The following is a 20,830-nucleotide window of genomic DNA, read 5'->3' on the forward strand; positions in this document are numbered from 1 at the left end:
ATACAAGGCTAAATCATGCTGTGGACAATTCTTCACTAACTTATACAGTGGGGGCTCCTCCGGTTTGGAGGTGTATCGTCCCACTGCTTTGAAGCAGTGCGAGAAGAGGAAACATAAAATCATAATACATTTTAGTTATTATAATTTTATGTTTGCGCTGCTTTGCGGGCGGGCGGGTGGGAAGGGCTGCTCTGCTCTCGGATCAGGGAAGGGGAGGAGTGGTTTGCCCATTCCTAAGCGCGCAATGGCTGTTTGGTCGGACCTCTCGGGCCACCCAAACCAGTCCTGCGCACTTTCCCCATTCTCCATGCAGACTGCATTACAGCCTGCATGAGAACATGCCCAGCCCCCCATTCCCTGATTGAGCGTCGAACCAGGACGCTCAAAACCAATCACAACGCTGCTTTGCAGATTTGTGATTGGCCAGGGCAGCCAGAGTGCCAACCAATGGAGAGTATGAACAGAGACGCGGGACCTGGGAAGAAGGTAAGTGCAGTTATATCAGGCACCCATTCTGGCTAATTTAAAGTACATTCGTAATCATGAATTCTGGTATATATTAAAAGTAAAGGATGACATGTAGGAGGAGGTGCTGCGGACTTGCTGGCTTCATGTCTTACCTTTCCCAGAAAGCCACTGTTTCACTGTTTCTGTCACATCGAAGGAGAGCCACACATTTTCTGGAACGGATGACCTCACAAATTTATTGCCCAGGTAACGTGGAGATGTTCTGCCATTGCACTGTTAAAGGAAGGAGCCAGGAATGCATGATTAGATTCTAGAACATTCACTAATACAATATAATGGTAAACATTTCTGTCAGGTACCAGGTGACCTGTGACAGTAGGGAAGGCAAGGAACTAGCATGAGTCAAAACTCACAAGGGGTTCTGTCTGTGACTCTTCAGAAATATTTGTGGGACACCACTAAGCCATTTCATAGAGCTGTGTAAAGCATGTGGCCCGATGTCAAGTTGCCTTTGAAAATCATGGTCATTATGTTCTGAGTTATGACCAGTTCCTCCAATCAAAAAGGCCCTGCTCAAAATCAGAGCAAGAGTCTCGTACAGGTGAAGAAGAGATGTGCAACTTTTACCATTTACAGGCCTAAAAATTGTGTTCAATACCACAGACTTAAAGAACCTCCATTGTCAGAGGTGGCTGAAGCCATATGTGTAGCGAAGGAGTCCACACAACACGGGGTCAGTTAAGAACCTTCCCGTAACCCGCATTCCAATCACCTGCCACCCAACAACATTCCGTCCAACATTGTAAATGTAAATGTAAATGTACAGGAATTTATATAGCGCAAATCACCAAGCGGTTTCTAAGCGCTTGCTTAGGGAACCCGTCCTGGTATTCCCCTGTGAGATAGCCCCAGCAGGGTATCCGCAAGGTGAAAGCCAGGCATCCCACGCGAGGGGCCGTTGTGGAGATTAAGCAAGCTATTGCCCAGAGTCGCAGAGTGTGAACCCATGAATCGAGTAGGCACCGGAGCGAGAATTGTCGAGTCCATGGACATTTTAGGACTCAAGACCCCGCCGAGCCGGGAATTGAACCCTGGTCCTGGGCTGACCTCTGCGTCCAGGTCTGCCTCCTCTAACCAGTGAGCCACACTTCTCCACACACACACATTACACCCACTAACATTCTGTCCAGTGTCGCTTAGAACACTACAATATGCTCCTCCATTCTCTAGTTCAAACCATGTATCCCTTGCTACGGTCAGTATTTTTTATTTGATTCCTTTGTGTTCAACTCCCACTAAGTCTTGTGTCATAATACACAGGGATCATCTCTGCTGCATTGCTCTTCAACACTTACCAGTGCCCCTCCTGAAGATTACAGGTGACTAGAACCCCCTCTGCCACTCCTACTATTGCAACACAACTCTACTCCCACGTCACTAAGATGCAAAACTTCCACAAGGGTCTGGAATTCTCCCTATGCCATCAAATCATGGATGGCAACGAAAATGTTGGAACTTGCTGGACCCAGGCTGAATTACTATAATTCAGTGCCAAATATTCAGCCAATATCCATTCATGATAGCCACAAGTCAATACATATGCCAGTTCAACGGTCAACATACCACAATACTGTCAGCCTCTTCCTATGTATCCTATCTTATAATGGTACCATTGCTCCAAAATTATAGCTGTAGAATAGACTAATATGTACATGTCTACTCTACTAGTTAAATGCCCAAAGCTGCAAAAAGGATTATAAGCATATATATTATTACCACTCTCTTTAAACACTCAAATGATTTCACCAAAATAGTGAAAACATCAAGAATTAACACAGACCTAGAAATTCTGTCTACACTGGTCTCCCAAAACACCAAATAGGCACTTGAACTCCATCACCATGATCCTGAAATCCCTATGATGGCTTCTTGTAAACGTGACATTTGACTTTCAAGACCCTCTGGTCTACCCAAATTCAATGTATGGGAAATTCCCCAAATTTCTGGGCAACAAAATACAATGCTCCCTCAACTATCAAACACCTACTTCCAAGAGCGGCCCATGCGGGCAAGAGCAGTGGGGCGGGGTGGGGGGGAGTCGACAGACGACGAGGAGGGGAAAAAAAATTAAGAAACCACTTACCTTGCTCTCGGCAATGCGGTGAATGCAAGGTAAGTGGTTTTTTTTTACATTTTATTTCCCTCATCATCGTCTGTTGAGTGCCCCCCCAAGCCCGCTCTTACCTGCACGTGCCGCTCCTGCCTACTTCAGATACCCCAAACATACTTCGTCAAAAGAATGCCGATAGAACCCACTTTGGAAAGTGCCGTGTCTGACCACGTGTAACAGAATCAATCACTTGTCTCCAGAAAAAAGAGATCTAACCTCACTGCAGTCACTACTTTTATCCAGAAATAGGCCTGTGATTTCAAATGTTTTATATCCGGATGACATTCTGCACTCTAGTTTTCCAATTTTCTAAGTATGGCCATTAAACAGATGGTCTTATTTGACGACAATAATGTGAGTTGAGGTCCACCTACTTGTTTGAACAATGCACCCGTAACCATCAGGACTGCCCCAATGCTGCGGTAGTTTAGGAAAGAGTTGAAGACACACCTCTTTAAAGAACACTATATAACAATGCATAAACTGTCTACAAATAAGCTAGCTCTCCTCACACTCTTGACTTTATTCTTGTCTTTGTCCCTGTACAGCGCTCCAATGCTTTTTGTCTAGGTTCCCACTATAGAAATACCACATACATACAAATATTTGTTGGCTATCTCATAAAGAGCCAACGTAGCTTGTCTCACATCCAACTCCTAGATTGTGCAGCAGGAGTGGCCTGTGCAGGTAAGAGCGGTGGGGCGGGGTGGGGAGGGAGTCGACAGATGATGAAGAGGGAAAATTACATTTTAAAAAAGAAAATCACTTACCTTGTGCTCGCCGCATCGTCGAGTTGGTGATGCGGCCAACGTAAGTGGCAATGCGGCAAGCGCAGGGTAAGTGTTTTTCTTTTATTTTGTCGACTCCCTCCCCATCCGCTATTACCTGCATGGGCCACTCCTGATGTGTAGCAAGAACACTGGAGAGGGCTTGTCTGTGTGCCAAAAATTATTTGCATATACACCATCCACCCAGAATATATGTTTGGAAATATAGCAGATCAGTGTTTTTGTTCAGGTATCCGATTTTTGCAAACGGTACAATGATATCTATAAAAATGGAGTGGGCACAGATGCTTTTTTATTGCCGTTGCCAGATTGTGTATTATGTTGCTGGGTTTCTGTATAGTATTTTGTGCTCTGTAAATGGAGGTGAGCTTGAAACCTAGAATCAGCCAGTAATGGTGAGTGAGTACTTATACAGAGTGCCAAAGGGAGAGTAACACACATATAGGAGAGCATGATTTGAAACTCATGCACACCCTGGGGCAAGTGAATGGTGTGTTCAGCCAGAATAGCTCACAAGCTGTCAATGCGCATGACTTTTGACCTGCCAAGGATGCTGCAGTAGTGATACTCTCTCCCAGACACTTAAAGCGACTAGTTATGGCCTCACGCAGTGATGTTCAGCAGTGGACACTTGTATTGTCAATCACCTGATACAACTCAACCCGCTGCTCAACACTCCTTTCTGCGTTGTTCGTGCTTAGCTGTAGCATTCGAAGCTCTGCGCGGTACAGCAAGGTCTCGCTGGTAACGCTCTCGCGCAGTTTGGACGCATTGAATATGATCACCACATCACCCTCGCGTCGGTCACAGGCTGAAGGGATCGGAGCTCCTGGAAAATAGAAGAGTACAGTTTAGGTCACTGGCAAACACCCACATAAGTAAAGAACAACCTACCATGAGGTTCCCTATAGTACATCACAACTTTATTATCCTAAACAATAAGACTGCCAATTCTCATGTCTGGCTTGAGATGGGAATTTTAGCGTAACAAACACATCAGAGAACAATGTAAAGTAAGGTAAAAGTGGATCAGAGCCCAAGACCATATTTGTAGGCACCAAACACAATATCAAGTCTGGTTATGGCACCATTTTTTACTCAATTTCAACTTAAAATGCTTTTAGAATTTGGGATTAGGACGTCTGGAAGCCTGAACAGGAATATAAAATGTACATTGAGGCAAGGTGAACTGGAGAAAAATACCGTATAATTTTTCTAATCATCAAAAGGTGGAGCAAGGCTTGTTTCTGCTAATCTGTTTTTCAAACTAAATGTTCATTTTTTGTATCTTTTTTCATTCAAGTTCCTTATTCCAGTTTTTGCTTGGAAGGGAATTGAGACTGATGGAGAAAACAACATTTGTCAAGTATTATCCTATTTGGGCAATGTCGGAAGTCACAATAGATAAAGTTTCCTGGTGCCAGTTCATGGGTTATGACAGGCCCTAACCCATATATTCAAACGAGATGTCCCAGTAATGGGGAAATGTGTCTGGGGGTAAAGAAAAAGTCAGGCAATGTTTCTGTTTGTCTTGTGCCGACATTTATTTTTTTGTAAACATGTTGTGGCGGTCTTTAGTAAGCCAGGAATGCTGGATCTGTGCTATATTTTCAGGGTAGTCATTCAGAAGGTAAATTAGTTTAATTTAGATATTCAGAAGATGAGGCATGGATTCAGAGTCTCCCGGGACTTACGCTGGAGACCCATGAGCTAGGGTCATGCACACTCTGAGAAGAGACATTAATGGACCCTTTACACATCGCATGTATTGGTATCCTAGGACATAATTTGAATTCTACAGAAGCCAGCCAAAGGGGAAGTGAGGAATACACTTGTATTTTAGTAACAGTGGTATTGCCAATTGCATGGAGGCCATTCCAGAGTCCTAGCTACCATACCAGTGGTGTAACCAAGACACTTGCTCCTCAGTGTGTACTTCTAAAATTCAAACCGGTCTTAAACACTTCTTTTTAGTTCAGAAAGTAAGTTTATTGAGAAAACAGTTAATGCAATACAATACAATATAAGGGGGTTAAGGAAAAAACAAAAGAAAAGGAAACAGGAATATAACATACAACCATATCCGTGTTGGAATAAAAAAAGCCTTGAAACATCACTGAAAATAAAGATATAACAATCAATATAGTGACTATGCATCAAAAAGGTTTAACCAAACAAAAGAGTAACATTTTGATATCAAAATAGAAATATCATAGTTATGGAATATTAAGGAGGAAGAGCAACTTCTTATTGAGCTGGAGACAACGAGAAGGAGCGTTAGCACAAAGATAATGCGATGCAGGGCGCGCTACGAAATTTGTTTTATTAATTTAATTGTTTACTTACCTGCATTCATCCAGATTCCGTTGTTTATCACCTCCCACCCTGCCCCTCCCCCGCCCCGCCTGCCTGCCCCACTGCAACTCCCTCCACGGGCCGCGGCTGGATGTGGCTAATGTTACACCACTGATACTATATAAATAGTGACTGCTGGTCAGGGCTCGAACTTGTCCTGGTGTAATTTTCAGACACCGGGACACGTTCAGCAGCACCTGCACGAATAGTGCCAGAGGTTTAAGATTTACATTTAGCACTATTTTATTTATTTTATAGCGCTAAGTCGTGACGTCATGGGGTCAGTTGCATATTGTCTTACTTGCTCAGTGCCCCCACTTCTTTTTATAGGACTTGTGCCCTGCTACTGCTGGGCAGTGGTGTAAATTAACTCACAGAAAGCAGTGCCTCAGCCTGCAAAATACAAACACGTCTGCAGCAGGCGATGGACACACAACAATGTTTTGGGCATTAAAGCTATGTTTCCAGCGGGACAGAGTCGTGGTCACAGATTCGCTCCCCAAAAGTAATGGAGAGGAGCAGGGCTTTAAGTGGGGCGGTTCTGTTTGGTCTCAGAGCCAGCAGTAATTAAAAACTGGCTTCAAAACGGGCCTTCTATTCATGTCCATAACTTTCGGGGTAAAACACTGATCAACTTTTCAACAACTGTAGAAACCTTTAACCTTTATTTGAGCTATGCATTCCCTACTTCACCATCACATATTTCACTTCCTCTTGCATTTCCCAAGAAAATTTGCAATGGACAGATATTGTTTCTGTATTTTTTTTATGCAACATATGACTCCTGTGTCGGGCATGCTGTGGACTAAGTCATTGCTAGGTGTTGAGGTGAGTTCAGGTTGTGAGTGGGTGTTAATGGCAGAGCACGACTGAGAGTTCTGCGGTTGAGGCTGAAGTCAGTCCGAGTTCCTCACAGTGCCTCGCGGTGGGTCATAAATAAGGGTGGGCGTAGTTCGCGAAGTAGCGCTACGCGAAGCTACGCGAACTTCACGTAGCACTACGCGAGCTGCGTAGTAGCATGTTCGCACTGTGCAAGATGCGTTTTCAATGATTGCACAGTGCGGACAAGCATCCGGCACTGTTCAAGCATTGAAAACGGCATCTTGCACAGTGCGAGCTGTAGTTTTCTGCTGCTCGAGTAGATTATTACTCGAGCGGCAGCTTTCTCAACGCGAACAGGTAGTTTCTCATTGAGAGCGGTCGCGAGCATGCGCAACCACTCAAAAATGAGAAACCTGACCTCCTCGCGTTGAGAATCTCGCCGGGATGTCATTTTGCTTGCTCGCGGTCGCGAACATGACGTTCAGGACCGCGAACAAGCAAAAAATGACCGCTGCACTACGCTACGCTGCACTACGCATGTTCGCACTGTGCTACGTGCAGCTCGCGTAGTGCGAAGTTGCGAAAACTTCGCAAACTCCGCAAGCGTAGCGTAGTGCTTCGCCCAGGGTTAGTCATAAAGGTGCACCCACCACCTGCCCATCCAATCCTTGGCCTCTCTGCCTAAATGGTCACGCACATGCCAATTGTAAGTATCTTTGTATGTGAAAGTGTGTGAAGGACTTTTATACATCCAATGAAATACTGTCTTTTTCAAAGAAATAGAAAATGCTTTGTTTACAGCTGAGGAGAGAGAGAGAGAGAACATTTGGTGGGTGGATGAAACTTGCCATGTCGGGTCTCTCCCTCACCAGCCATTCTTCTTCATCCGCCCTGCTGCAACAGACTCTGGCCAAAGCTCACATACTTAACAAAAGCAGCAATGACGAATCTGCCGTTCACAGGGTGAATTTTTATTTAGCCCTTCCAGTACTGTAAATAACAGATGTTAGCTGCTCCCTATTTTACAGTAATTTATATGTGGGAAGCTGGAAGGCAGAGTCGGGATTAAAACTCACAACCTCTTTCTTTAAAATATGAAGGTTCAACTAATAAAGCTATAGCTCCAGTATTCTAGAACATGCATTAGCAAAACCAATAGGTCTGGCCTGGGCAAGCAAGTGCTTTGGTTAATTATTTATATTTTACTGTAAGAATATGTCAAAAAATAAAAAAATAAAAACAATACATGCCAGGCTTGTTAGTCCCCCCTTAGGACCGGTTTGTCTTCATTTGTAGCGTCCCATGAGGACTGGCCCTTTTACATCTGTTTTTACACGGTATGTCTTATTTAATCTGTAAGCACTATTTTCTTTATTGCGTTTCTCCTACTGAAGGCACAACATGATTTCCTGCAACATTCAGCACGTCATTAGGCTTTCACTTTACAAGCAGCCCAGGGCAATGGCGGACACTCTTTGAAGTGAAATAGGTCTCGCATTTACAAGAATTTGAGCTGTTGCCATTGTAAATGACTGTGCCTTTTATTTATGTGTTAATTATCAAAAAAGATCAATAAAAGGAATTGGCATTTGCCAATAGCTTAAACTCTTGCAAATGCGAGAGGGGAACAGCGTTTACAACGCAAATTTTACAACGCAGTACCTTTACCACGCAACTTTTACAACGAAAGTCGTTACAACGACTTGCGCTGGGGGGCGCTCTAGGATAGGGAATAGTTAATTTACTATCCAAAACCTTCCCTACTATCCACATGGACTGGAGTTGGAATAGTAAATTAAACTATTCACTATCCAGCACCCCCCAACGCAAGTCGTTGTAACGACTTGCGTTGTAAAAGTTGCGTGGTAAAGGCATGCGTTGTAAAAGCATGCGTGGTAATGACATACATCCAATGCGAGACCTATTGGATTGCAAATGCTTGTTCAATATTCAATAAGGAGAGAGTAATAACTCACCATCTTACCAAGGAATTAAACTGTGGGCAGTTAAAGGGTTAAAATGACCCTTAAATACTTTATAATAGACTTACCAAAAAGTGCAAGCAAAATGTAAGCCTGGTATTTAACATTAATATTAAAAAGCTCAACAATTTTAAATAGCTTTAAAACTGAAAAGAAAGTATTTTTTGTTTGTTTTTTATTGTGTGTGAACAATGTGCAACCACTTTGTAAGCCGCCCATAGTGAAGTGAGCCAGTGGATAAAGTGGGCTGACCCACTGCATGAGGGTGTATGCTGTAGTGGCTGAAAGCAAAATGTGAATGGCAGTTTAACAGACCAACAGATGAGGCCCACTGCCAAAAAGCCCCTCTATGTAGATATATTGCGTAAGCATTAATTTGAGAAAAACACAAATCTGGTGAGATAGCGAACGCGATCTCAAAGACCCGACCTAAAAATACTCTCACAGTTGAATCACTGTTTTATCTAGTGTGCTTAAAAGTAGGCTTACTAATACAAATGGAGTTTCCTGCTGCTACAAAGGGATAGTGTAAGGACCAGTGTGCGTGTGCGAGAGGAAGATAGGACACGGAGAAGGGGTAGGGTGACCAGAATTTTAAAGCAAAAAAACGGGATATTTCACAAAAAGAGAAGAAGGACTATCATTTTATGTCAAGTGAGCGCATAGAGTGACAGCGCTCCTCAGCAGAGAATTACAAAACAGGCAGTAAGAACATACATAAGCAGCCGCGGCCCGTGGAGGAAGTTACGGTGGGGAGGGGGAGGGGCGGGGTGGAGGGTGCATTTTGCGATGCAAGGCGCGCTACCAAATTCGTTTTATTAATGAAATTGTTTACTTACCTGCAATTATCCAAATGCTGGTTTTTTGCACCCTCCACCCTGCCCCTCCCCCTCCCCCTCCCCGCCTCCCTGCCTCACCGTAACTCCCTCCACGGACCGTGGCTGTACATAAGATCTCATTTTTAAACCCAGTAGCTTGCCTGTTAATTAAATTGCTTTCTTGGAACAACTGTTAACTATCCCTGCTTTGTAAAACATAAAAAAATACCTCCCCCGTTTTTTAGTCGACCCTCTCCAAAAACCGGAACATGAGCTAAATTTCTCAAAATTTGCCCGGAAAGCTGGTGAAAAAAGGGATTGTCCTGGGTGCGAAATAAAAGAGTAAAAAGAAAGTGTTGAAGAGAAACTGATGTGTGAGATATGCAGATGGAGAGTTGTAGAAAGGTGTGGAGAGAAATAGGACGCAGCTGTCTAGCAGATTGAAATATGATAGGTAAATGTTGTGAAAAATGGGAGTGATCGAGATAGGGATGTGCACAGAGATACAATCATATGAGCACACAGTGACACAGATGCAAGCGCACACAGACCACGAATGTAACCTGAGACACGTTTCTGCAAGTGTGTTAACAGATACTTTGCATACACATACTCTGATACAGTTTCATGGGCACATGCCCGTTTGGACGCAGTCACGTGCACAAAAGCATTCGGAGAAAGCGGCAGTTACATAGAAGTAAAAGAGAAAATTGCAAGTGTACCCAAAGTTACAGAGCAACACACACAAACACATTCAGATAAACTAAATACATTCGGTCACAAGACAGATGCACAAATGTTCCCAGCAGATGCCCAGACGTAAAGGCATATGTGCACACGGACAAAATAGCCCAACGCAAACACCCATGCCCCATAGAGCAAGGGTGCCTGCGTTGCAGGAAATGATTGTTTATGTTCAGGAAGGTGTCCCTACCTGCACATACACAATCCATCAATCCATAATGGCTTTTTGCTCTTTTTATGTGTGCTTCAGAAAGCAGCACACATAGAAAATACAAAACCAGGAGAAAAAAAAAACATTTCTCCTCGTGCGCCATTCTAATGCCAGCTATTGCATGGCGTTAGCTTTTGCCGCTGCCACAGATTTACATCTCCTTGTAAATCTGGGGCAGCAGGTTTTTGTAGTGGAACGCCCACAGCAACATCCATTGCACACCCCTTTGCCGCAGAGGACTACGGCGATAAGGGACATACTTATAAGGTGCCGTTAAGCCACGCTAAGTGGCTTAGTGCCACCTTCTAAATATTGAAAATGTCACTATGCCACCTAAGCGTCATATACAGTGACGCCCCAGTGGCGATATGGCCTTATAAATATGCCCCCAAGCATCTAAACACACATGCATGTGACGTGAGCTACGACCTGCTACCACATATGAACATATAAATGGAAACGAACGCACAGAAACATAATAGAATGTGCTCACAAGCACATAGAGGCACACTCACCAAATATGATTGCATGTGAACATACAATCATGTATACAAGTATACACTGACACAATTCTGTGAGAAGGCACAGGCGCAGGCAGGATCACACGAAGGCATACAAAATAACGTGCACCCACACATAAAGGTGACTGCAAGCAGACGCAAACATTTACGTGCGCATAGCCAAACAAATCAGACACAAAATGCATACAGACACAGGCTCATTCACACACACAATGACTAACACAAACGCATTACTCAAAAACAAGCAGCCATAATTATTCATATGCAGAGGCAATCAAAGATGCACACGTACGCGAATTAACAGAGACATCATCATCGTGAATTCATTAATGAAGATACGTGCGCAGTGTGGCTCTCCAACCGCAATAACCTCATGTCAGTTTCTGGCGGGAAGGGGTAGGTGTGCGGAGAATTTATGCACAAACAGATGGAATCGCACGTGACCACTCAAACGCACAAAGCAATATTTTGCATCGAATGCCAAGTGAGTCCTCGTCGCCTGAGGTGCTGCAACAGGCTGCAACCTGCGGCGCGCGGCGCTGAAGGAGCTCCCTTGTTTCCCGCGTCTTCAGGAATGCACGCGCCAAGCGAGGTGGAGGCGCTGGGCCAAGGCCAAACAGAGCCTGCAGTTAGCAACCTTGACACCTGGATAGCTGGCGTCGCCTGTGCGGCACCTCGGCGTTGCAAGAAGGCCTGCAAGAAATGGTATATTTACGACCGAAATTCAAGCCATTCCTGAATTCTATGACATGCGAAATGCATGAAATTACATGAAATTTGAAATCAAGCAAGTTCATGTAATTGTTGCATGTGACCTGTCAGCAAAGGAAATAACGTGCAAAGAGGTTTTTTTAAATTATTTTTTACTAGTACCAGACTCCTGCCAGTATCCTTCAACAATTTTTTGACCTAAAGTTCGTGTGAATCTGAAAGAAATTCACACGAGATACCGGCCAATCTCAAAGTGTGATTTTGTGAAATTCTTAAGGAATTTAACGAAATTTCAAAGGAAAAAAATTGTGCAAGTTCACCTGCATTTAATTGTGAAGAAGGATATGCGACCCAAACAGCCTCTGGGGAAGATGAGGCCGATTTTGTGTCACCAGCTCTTCCCTGGAAGGTGGTCTTGTCTGAGCACATTTACTTGTAGTCTTGAATAACCTGGATGTATGTGTAGGTGAGCACGGCTTTGTTGGAAGAGGTGGTATAGACCTGAACTGGTCTAGTTATTGAGATATTGTGGAAAGCCTTACACTCGAGACACTTTCAAGGGACATAGAGAATGCCAGGCTTCTACAAAGACCTGACATGTCAGTCAGTCAAAGAACTTTATTCGGTAAATTAAAACCATAAAAGTAATACATAATTCATAAAACCAAGTTAAAATACAATTAAACAAGTATAAAGATTGATTGCTACTCCTTGATAAAAAAACATGTTAAAAAGACTTTACAAAAACAAGTTTGAAAAAGAATCGATAGATATGGCGAGTGCCCATTTCGGTATATTTAGAGTATTCCCGCCCAGTTTTTACAAATGACAGGTTTAATGGTTAATTATTGGGGCAGATCTTGATTGATTTTGTCTAGCGGCTGCTACCAAAAAACAAGCTACACCATATGTGACCTGTACCGAGTTCAGCATCTGTAGATATAATAGCGCCGGCCGTACCTGGACAAAGTTCAAATCTTTCAGGATAGGGACAAGAAATTTTTTACGAGCCACCAAATAATGTTCACACAGCATGACTAGGTGCAGAGTGTCCTGTGTGGAAAAACAATCGCAGGTGCAGGGTGGGGAGTTTTCCGGAATACCCCACTTTGTGTACAAGCCGAGCACAAGATGTATCAGGTTGAACCTGAACCTTGTAAGTAGAAAACGATGATAAGGTTTAGTAACATATTTTAAATAAGGTTCCATAGCCATGGATGAAGAAAGTTGGAAAAGTGATCTTACCATTGGCTTACAAAGTTCAACCGTTTCCCTTTCACACTCCAACATGTTTCGAAAATGCTGCTTGATCCACTTTACATCCTCTTTTTTAAGGTTTTGTGGAAGAGAGTACATGTCCGGGCGCCCTAGCCTCGCGCATGCCGCTCTAACATACGCCAGCCACGGTATATTGTCTGCTTTATCCAGAGATATACAATCTTTGAGGATGCAATGATTCAAAGTGATCTCCTCGTTTGATCAGGTTTTAATCCAGCATAACAGTGGGGACATTTTTAAGAGATCAGTGACGTGTCCCAAGCCTATTTCGCTGTGGATTGAAAATGTGGGAGATGATTTCGGGAGTGATAGCAAGGCTCGTATAAAATTATTTTCTGCAATTTGGATACCTGGGGCTAAGACATAACCCCATATGTCTGCCCCATAGGATGCAATTGCCACACATTTGGCTCGGTAAATACGGGTCATAGCTTCCATAGGTCTCGAATCCAATCTTTTGGAAAAATGCAAAAGGGCTGTGGTGGATCTGGTAACTCCGTTCTCCTTTAATTTCAATTGGGCGCCCCAAGTTCCTTTCTCGTCGAAAGTGACGCCCAAATAACAGAAGAAGGGGACCCTCGAAATTGGCGAACTGTTACAGCTAAAGGACCTAATCTTCATGTTTTTCTTTCTTGAGCCAGTGACCATAACATGAGATTTAACAGTGTTAATCTTTAGATCCAGGGCTTCCATAAAAACACCAAAGAGATCTAATAGTTTTTGCAGGCCCGTACCAGTCCGAGCTATAAGGACAGCATCGTCCGCGTATAGGAGGACTGGAATAGGTAGCCCCCCCATACGCGGCATGTCCAGGGTGGCTGAGTTCAGAAATTTCCCCAAGGAGTTGATGTACAATGTGAAAAGGATAGGGGCCAGAATGCAGCCTTGTCTGACCCCTCTCCCTGACCTAAACTTCGCTGTGCATCTTCCTTCCCTTGTTACCCTAACAGAGGCAAACAAATTTTTCAAAGGAAAAAAATTGTGCAAGTTCACCTGCATTTAATTGTGAAGAAGGATATGCGACCCAAACAGCCTCTGGGGAAGATGAGGCCGATTTTGTGTCACTAGCTCTTCCCTGGAAGGTGGTCTTGTCTGAGCACATTTACTTGTAGTCTTGAATAACCTGGATGTATGTGTAGGTGAGCACGGCTTTGTTGGAAGAGGTGGTATAGACCTGAACTGGTCTAGTTATTGAGATATTGTGGAAAGCCTTACACTCGAGACACTTTCAAGGGACATAGAGAATGCCAGGCTTCTACAAAGACCTGACATGTATTTAACTGAAGCAAAGGTTGAGCGATGACGTCTATTAAGGTTTTGTACACTTTAGAATACTGTTGTCGGCAGACATGGGCTATCTTGCACCCTCACGGACAGCCGTAAGGAGGCCAGAAGGCTCATGGACCCTACACAGACACAAAGAGTCTTTCTACTCTTTCTCTAGTGTTATAATTGAGCTGAGGTGACATATCATTTTAGCCCATGCTGTAGGTTGACTCAATTGCCCAAATTATATTCCCAAAAGAGCTTTTGAAATGTTGGGTTCAAAATCTAAATTAACACGTCATGGTGACCCTGCCATCCACTCCAGATGCATCAAATACTTGAGTCAGCTGAATCTCAACCCCCCTCTGCCCTGAAGCCTCAGTCCCCTGTCGCACAATACGCTTTCCTCCAATTTTTAGGTATATCTTTTTTTTTTTTGTCAAAAACCTTTATTGAATTTTTTAGGTATATCTTTAATTCCATGTCTGGCAAAAATATCATTATAGTCTGTCCAAATGGTGTAACCCTATTCGGAGTCAATACAAATAGGCTTAAGACTGAAAAGAAATTATGTCAAATAACACTCTAACCACATAAACGACTCAAGTGAGAACCTTGCACTGTTGTAGGCAACTTCAAACTTGCAGAACTCGGACTCTGGCTCCTTTCCCAAGTGTTAACCCAGCACCCTGATTTCAACCAAGTGCCTATAGGTGCTTGTTGCCAATGCATACGCCTCATAAGAAAAATATATTCACCATCAGACAACTTGTTGAGTTGTCTTTTTCAAATTTCTCAGCGGCACATGCTCCATTCGCTAAAACCACCTCATAAAGAGATGGACTTGCTGGTGCTTCAAATGGATGGAAGTTTCTAATAAATAATAAAAAGTGAGCAAACAACAGGATGGAAGCTGAACAATGTTCAAGCAAAACCATTTCTTGTCAGCACTCTTCTCCTACCATGCACCACTAATTTTGCATTACTCTTTTTACGCAAAATTTCCCAATTTGTGCTTTTACTCATGTTATTAAAGTATGTTCTGTTTGCAATAAAAAGTTACTTCAAATGCACAGTTCATGGTAAAACTTCACTTCAAACCTACTGAAACAAAACGAACTACAGAACCATAGCACCATTTTTTTTAGCACAAAATGCATCCTGCTGTAAAAACCGGACACACGGACACAATCGGTACTCAAATATGGCACCAAATGCCAGTTTTGCATTTCCTGTAATTTTGACAAAAAATAAAATAATTATGCAAAAGCAAATTACGCAAATTTTGCACGCCCCTAGTTTTATTCACTGTCATGAATGTTTACTGAGCCTTTTATCAATTTTCTTCACGTCACACCTGCAACTGATAGCTAATCCTTAAACATTTTGAATGCAAAAGCCTTCAATCGCTGGCACACAAACACTCGTCCCATAAGGCGCAACTTTGCAAACTCACCAAGATGCTAGCCTGAAGCTATCTGGATACCCTCGTAAAGGGACCACCAGCCTTTGGTCCTAACAAACAGGATGGCATCTTTTCACAAAATCAAAAGGTGAGCAGAAGTGACATCACACTATGAGCAAACACTTGAGAACAGCAACTGACATCACACAACCTTTTTTCCAGATTATGTACCACTGCACACCTTTCTTTAAACAACCTTTGTAGTAAACTAGAAGCATGAGGTTGTTACTCAATAGGAATTGACAAAAGCACAACTACCGAGCTGCTAAATGTTATAAAACCTAAGCCTACAGGCACACTTAGTTTTCAAAGATCAGCGAGCAGTTCACGTCTTAATAGCATCAACTTTGCACGAAGATAGGCAGACATGCAATAAATTATTTTAGCAACACTTATATTAACACGTGATACAGAGCTGAATTTGAGAAAAATAAAAGCAGAAGCCAAACCCTTTTCTTAGAATCCCGCCGATGTTAGTTTCTCTCTTTTTGCTCTGACTCCAAGCATGAACAAGCATTGACAAATCCAATAGTTCTGGCTTGGCAGCCAGCCTTTTGGCTTGTTTCGTTTTGCCGCGTTTTTTTGAAAACTTTACTGTCGGTGATGCTGTTGGCCATTCACCGAAATAAAACAATCTGGATAAAAGCAAAAACATTTTTGGGTTTCAAAAAGCCAAAAGAGTAGTCCCTGGCACTGAAAAGAACAACTTTTTGTGAAAATGCGCTCCTTGTGAAAGAGCAGAATGCCACCACTGACAGTGAATTTAGTCAATGGTCAAGATGGATGAGCCATTGCCCCATGCTTGGTGCTGTAGTGGGTGGAAGAAAAATGTGAATGATACAACAGCAGACCCATAGATAAAGAGGTGTGGCTTAAACCCCCTATCAGTATATTTTATATATGATTTAACTAAAATCAAAAGGTCTTGCCTATAGTAGGCCGAAAAATTACTTGTGCACCCCAACAACAAAGGCTGGTGCTCCCACGAGCAGTGTAATGGTGTTACTCCATTGAATAGCCTTGAAGGGTACAAGATACAAGAAGGAGGGGCTGTTTTCAGCAGTTACTATGCTAGCATCAAAGTTCAGCATCTTGGTCTGAGATGCTATGGAAATTCTGTCAGCTGAGGTGCATCTGGGGAATTTAAGGTTGTTTGACTTTAACAAGGTTCTGACAAAACACAGAGAGACTTGATTCCAGTTGTGGAATGAAAAAGACTCGCATTGATTCAGGTACGCTCGTCGTTGGTAAATTCACAAAACCACATACGGAGCCCAGATGTTCTGAGCAGAAAACGTGCCAAACTGCATTTTTTTATATATGGCCTCAAATGTGAATGCAAACCTGCCAACTCCTACAGTGCCACCGTATGTCACCCAATATCGGCACACTTGACAAGGTCTCCAGATGAAGGGTGAATATCACACAGTGAGCACAGGGTGAGCTGGAAACCCCTACTTAAGAATGGGTTCCAAGCTCTGTGTTGGAGATTCTGCTCCCTTAAAGTACATTAGGACACAGGGGTAGGTTCAGAAGTCTTCGTTTTTGTGTTCTGAAGTGGGTGAGCGCACACCTGCAAATTCAAATGGGCCACCTGTTCGACACATGGTTACACATCTCATTAGATGGCGACCCGGTCAAGTCGCCCTATAACACGATGATCTGGAAACCTTTTTATTGAATACATTTCCAGCTCAAGAATGAATGCTTTGCACAGTAGGGCTATATTTAAAACCTCACCAGGACATGGGATGTGCCATCAGTGGAGAAGCGTGGCTCAGTGGTTAGAGGCGGCAGACCCGGAAGCTGAGATCGGCTGTGGACCAGGGTTCGATTCCCCGCCTCGGTGGGTCTCAGGCTCAAAAAATTCCACGGATTCGACAATTCTCGCTCCGGTGCCTACTCGACTCACAGGGTCACACTCTGCGACTCTGGGCAATAGCTTGCTTAATCTCCACTACAGCCCCTCGCGGCGGGATGCCTGGCTTTCACCTTGTGGATACCCTGCCGGGGTATCTCACAGGGGAATACCAGGACGGGTTCCCTAAGCAAGCGCTTAGATACCGTGTCGGTGATTTGCGCTATATAAATACATGTACATGTACATAAGTTAATTCTGGCAGTAGGGAGCTGGACTGAGGAGGGAGCGCACATGGGGCTGTTTAGGTGGAGCAAGGCTTTTAAACCCAAACTCGCAATGTACCACCCTCTTGCTAATGCCACACACCTTTCTTGTGGGATACATGTTGCAGATTATCTTATGGTTAGAAGGTCTGTAAGAGAGGCTTCTTAGACTATGATAGGCTCTAAGCCCCACCTGCTCCACAATGCCCTGCTCATTCCATTACCACTCCAGGGCTGCATAGGTAGTGACAAGTAGAAAACCTCACCCTTAAGTCTCGCCCCTCTCTTACATGGTGAAAAAGTATGCTAGAATGGCGGGTCTCTGCCTACTGGTTCTCAGCACCAGCAACTACCAGCAAAAATGAAGTACTGCGTGTAGTCTCTATAACTTGGGGACAAAACTCAGAACAACAAGTACTACAATGTAAAGGAGCTTCAAACAAGGCAGACACAAATGCTCGCACAGCTGGATCTCAGTTCATGCCATGTCGTGCATGCGTAGGTCATTTAGTGCTTTTTTTTAAAGATTGTCATTCGAAAGGTCCTCCAGTCAAAATAGGAAAAGCAAAGCGACTAGTTACAGAGAGTGAAGAATACAATCAGAACTGGATAACTCCTCACCAACTGAGATGTTTATCCTAAAGCACACAACACGGGTCAACAAACTTTGGCTGTTTACATTTCTTACCAGGTATCTAGTGTAAATAGTTATAAAGACTATGATACTAGGATGACTCCATGTCATGGAATACCAGCTTTCCAGTAATTTAACAAACCAGTGCATTTTGGAAGCTAAAATACTGGTTTGATTCTAGTGAAAAATAGGGTCTAACACATCTAAAAACAATTACGGTTAAAAGCAAAGCCCAGGACTGGAAAAGTGTTGGCATACTGACATGAATCGTTCTCGTCACCCTACTGAGTCTAAAAACCTCACTGTGGCCCTATATGAAATATGTAAACAGTTTGGCATATGTTCCGCTGAGAACATCTGGGCCCGGCGTGTCGGTTTGTGAATTTAGCCACAGTGCATGTATCTGAATCAATGCTTTCTCTTTCCACCACTGGAATCACAGGTCTCTCTGTGTTTGGTCAGACTCCTGTTGAAGCCAAACAGCCTTTGATTCCACTTGCTACCCCAGACTGCACCTTGACTGGCTGATTGATTGATTGATTGACTGGCTGTGGTTCCATAGCTACCTCACACTAAGATGCTAAATGTTCAGGCAAGCTTTATGCCTGCTGAAAAACCCTCACCTTTACATATATCTTGTACCCTATGAGGCTATTTAAGGGGTGACCCTCTGCAATGCTTATAGTAGAGTTTGTATGTGGTGATCACCCCCAATCACTATGGTCCTAATTAAGACATTTGCTATGAAATGTTTCTTGTTTTGACATATTTGTGGACATCTTTTACTCAGTGTTAATGATGTGGCAGTCCTTTTTTGTTACCTCGTGAATGCCTGTGTCCTTTACTGGCATTTAACCAAGGGCCGAAACATGTTGGCTTCTTTATGCAAGGTAGGGTCATAATAATCTCTTAAGAGTAATCATTAGATTTTCATCTTGTATTAAGAACAATAAGGATACATTTTCAGCTTTCTATACACAATTTTAGTTTGACCAAAGCTCTTGGAGAGAAACACACCCTAACAGAGAAACAACAAATAGAGTATCTGCTTGCATGACAAAATTTTGCTCTGGACCACAGCCCACAGCTGGTAGAGGACTCAATGATGAAGCATGCAACATACTGTGGGTGAAAGTCCTGCATTCTTAGAAAGGGAGATCTGAACCTAAATAAAAGATGCCGAACAATATGTCAAAATAATAGGAAAATGTACTTCAAAAGTCTTCATTAAGACAAGTGAGCTCAAGGTATTTTTGTTTTGATTTTTGCACGAAGCATATTTTCAGGGTGCAGGACTTATTCGTCATCAGCTCGCCTTGACCCAGAGGAGGAAGAGAAAGGTCGAAATACAGTAACAAACAGAGAAAGCAGAGATAAAGAGAAGCTGCACATGTGTGATGCAAACACTGGAAGTGTAGGGTGGAGAAAGAAATTTGCATGACCTGGAATCCAAACTAGGCATTTTTCGTATCCTGTGACACTGATGTGTGGTAGCCCCTACATTGGGTACCACAGAAAACCTTCCAGCCCCTACTCTTTATGAACAGAGCACGGGCCACTAGTAGAATGCAAAGAAAAACAAGTACTGGCAAAAACAAAAGCTTTGGCATTGGTTGCCAGTCATTTGTCTTTGTCCATGTTAGTGTTGTTTAGTCAACGTTTTGACAAAACGTTATTGTTGGGGATACTGACAGCCCTGTCTCAGTAGAAAAGAAAAATACAGCTGTATTTTCAGTGAGGATGTGATCTTTGTGAAAGGGCAGAATGACATCACTAACAGGGAAGTAATGGATGAAGTAGGCTGACTAACTGCACATGTTGTAGCCGGCAGAGTCAGCATCATCATAAGGATTTCGGGGGCCCCCGGGCAAGACGTAATGTAGGGGCCCTAGAACAGAACAAATTTGCATTTTTATTACTTACCCATTCCCGGCTAATTAAGGACCGCATGATGCCAAACAATACTAAATTATATATGAACGTTTTAAAGGGACACACAAACACGGGTGAAATAGGTCTTGCCCAGGACCCCAAAAAATCGTTAAAATGACACTGCGTAGAGAAAGATAGAGTCAAAAGTAAAGGAGGGAAGAGAGGGGGAGGGGTTTAGATAGACAAATAGAATAAAGACAGGTCAAATAGAGAGAGTTCACTTTCCTAGAGGGCTCCTTGGAAAGCGTGGCCCTGGGCAAATCCCCACTTGCCCACGCCTTATAACACCTGCCTGTATGCATAAAAACGTAGGGGCATATTTACAAGGAAAACCAAAGGTGGTGATGGACAGAGCGTTGACAATACAAACACGCACCCCCAGTCAACTGATCTGGGTTTAATCCATCACCGTTCTTTAGCTCACTCTGCCACCCCAGTTCAGACATGGCCATATGCAAATCAGTCTGACCCTGTGCCTCATGGGAACAGTCCAGCCCGAACTGCCAAGCCATGTCTTCCCTGGACCGGAATCAAGCTTCCC

At 43.3% G+C, this 20,830-nt stretch overlaps 1 protein-coding gene across 1 annotated transcript in view; it reads right to left on the reverse strand.

Moving 5' to 3' along the window:
• TGFB1 (transforming growth factor beta 1) overlaps window positions 1-20,830 on the reverse strand; it is a 140,483-nt gene that overhangs the window by 40,335 nt on the left and 79,318 nt on the right. Inside the window, exons 2-3 of the mRNA XM_078661058.1 lie at window positions 4,074-4,255; window positions 621-741 (exon numbers count right to left, since the gene is read on the reverse strand). Coding sequence (XP_078517184.1) covers window positions 621-741; window positions 4,074-4,255 — 303 coding nt within the window. The remainder of the gene's footprint in view (window positions 1-620; window positions 742-4,073; window positions 4,256-20,830) is intronic.

Source organism: Lissotriton helveticus, chromosome 9 (genome assembly GCF_964261635.1).
Source record: "Lissotriton helveticus chromosome 9, aLisHel1.1, whole genome shotgun sequence".
NCBI classification, from domain to species: Eukaryota; Metazoa; Chordata; class Amphibia; order Caudata; family Salamandridae; genus Lissotriton; species Lissotriton helveticus.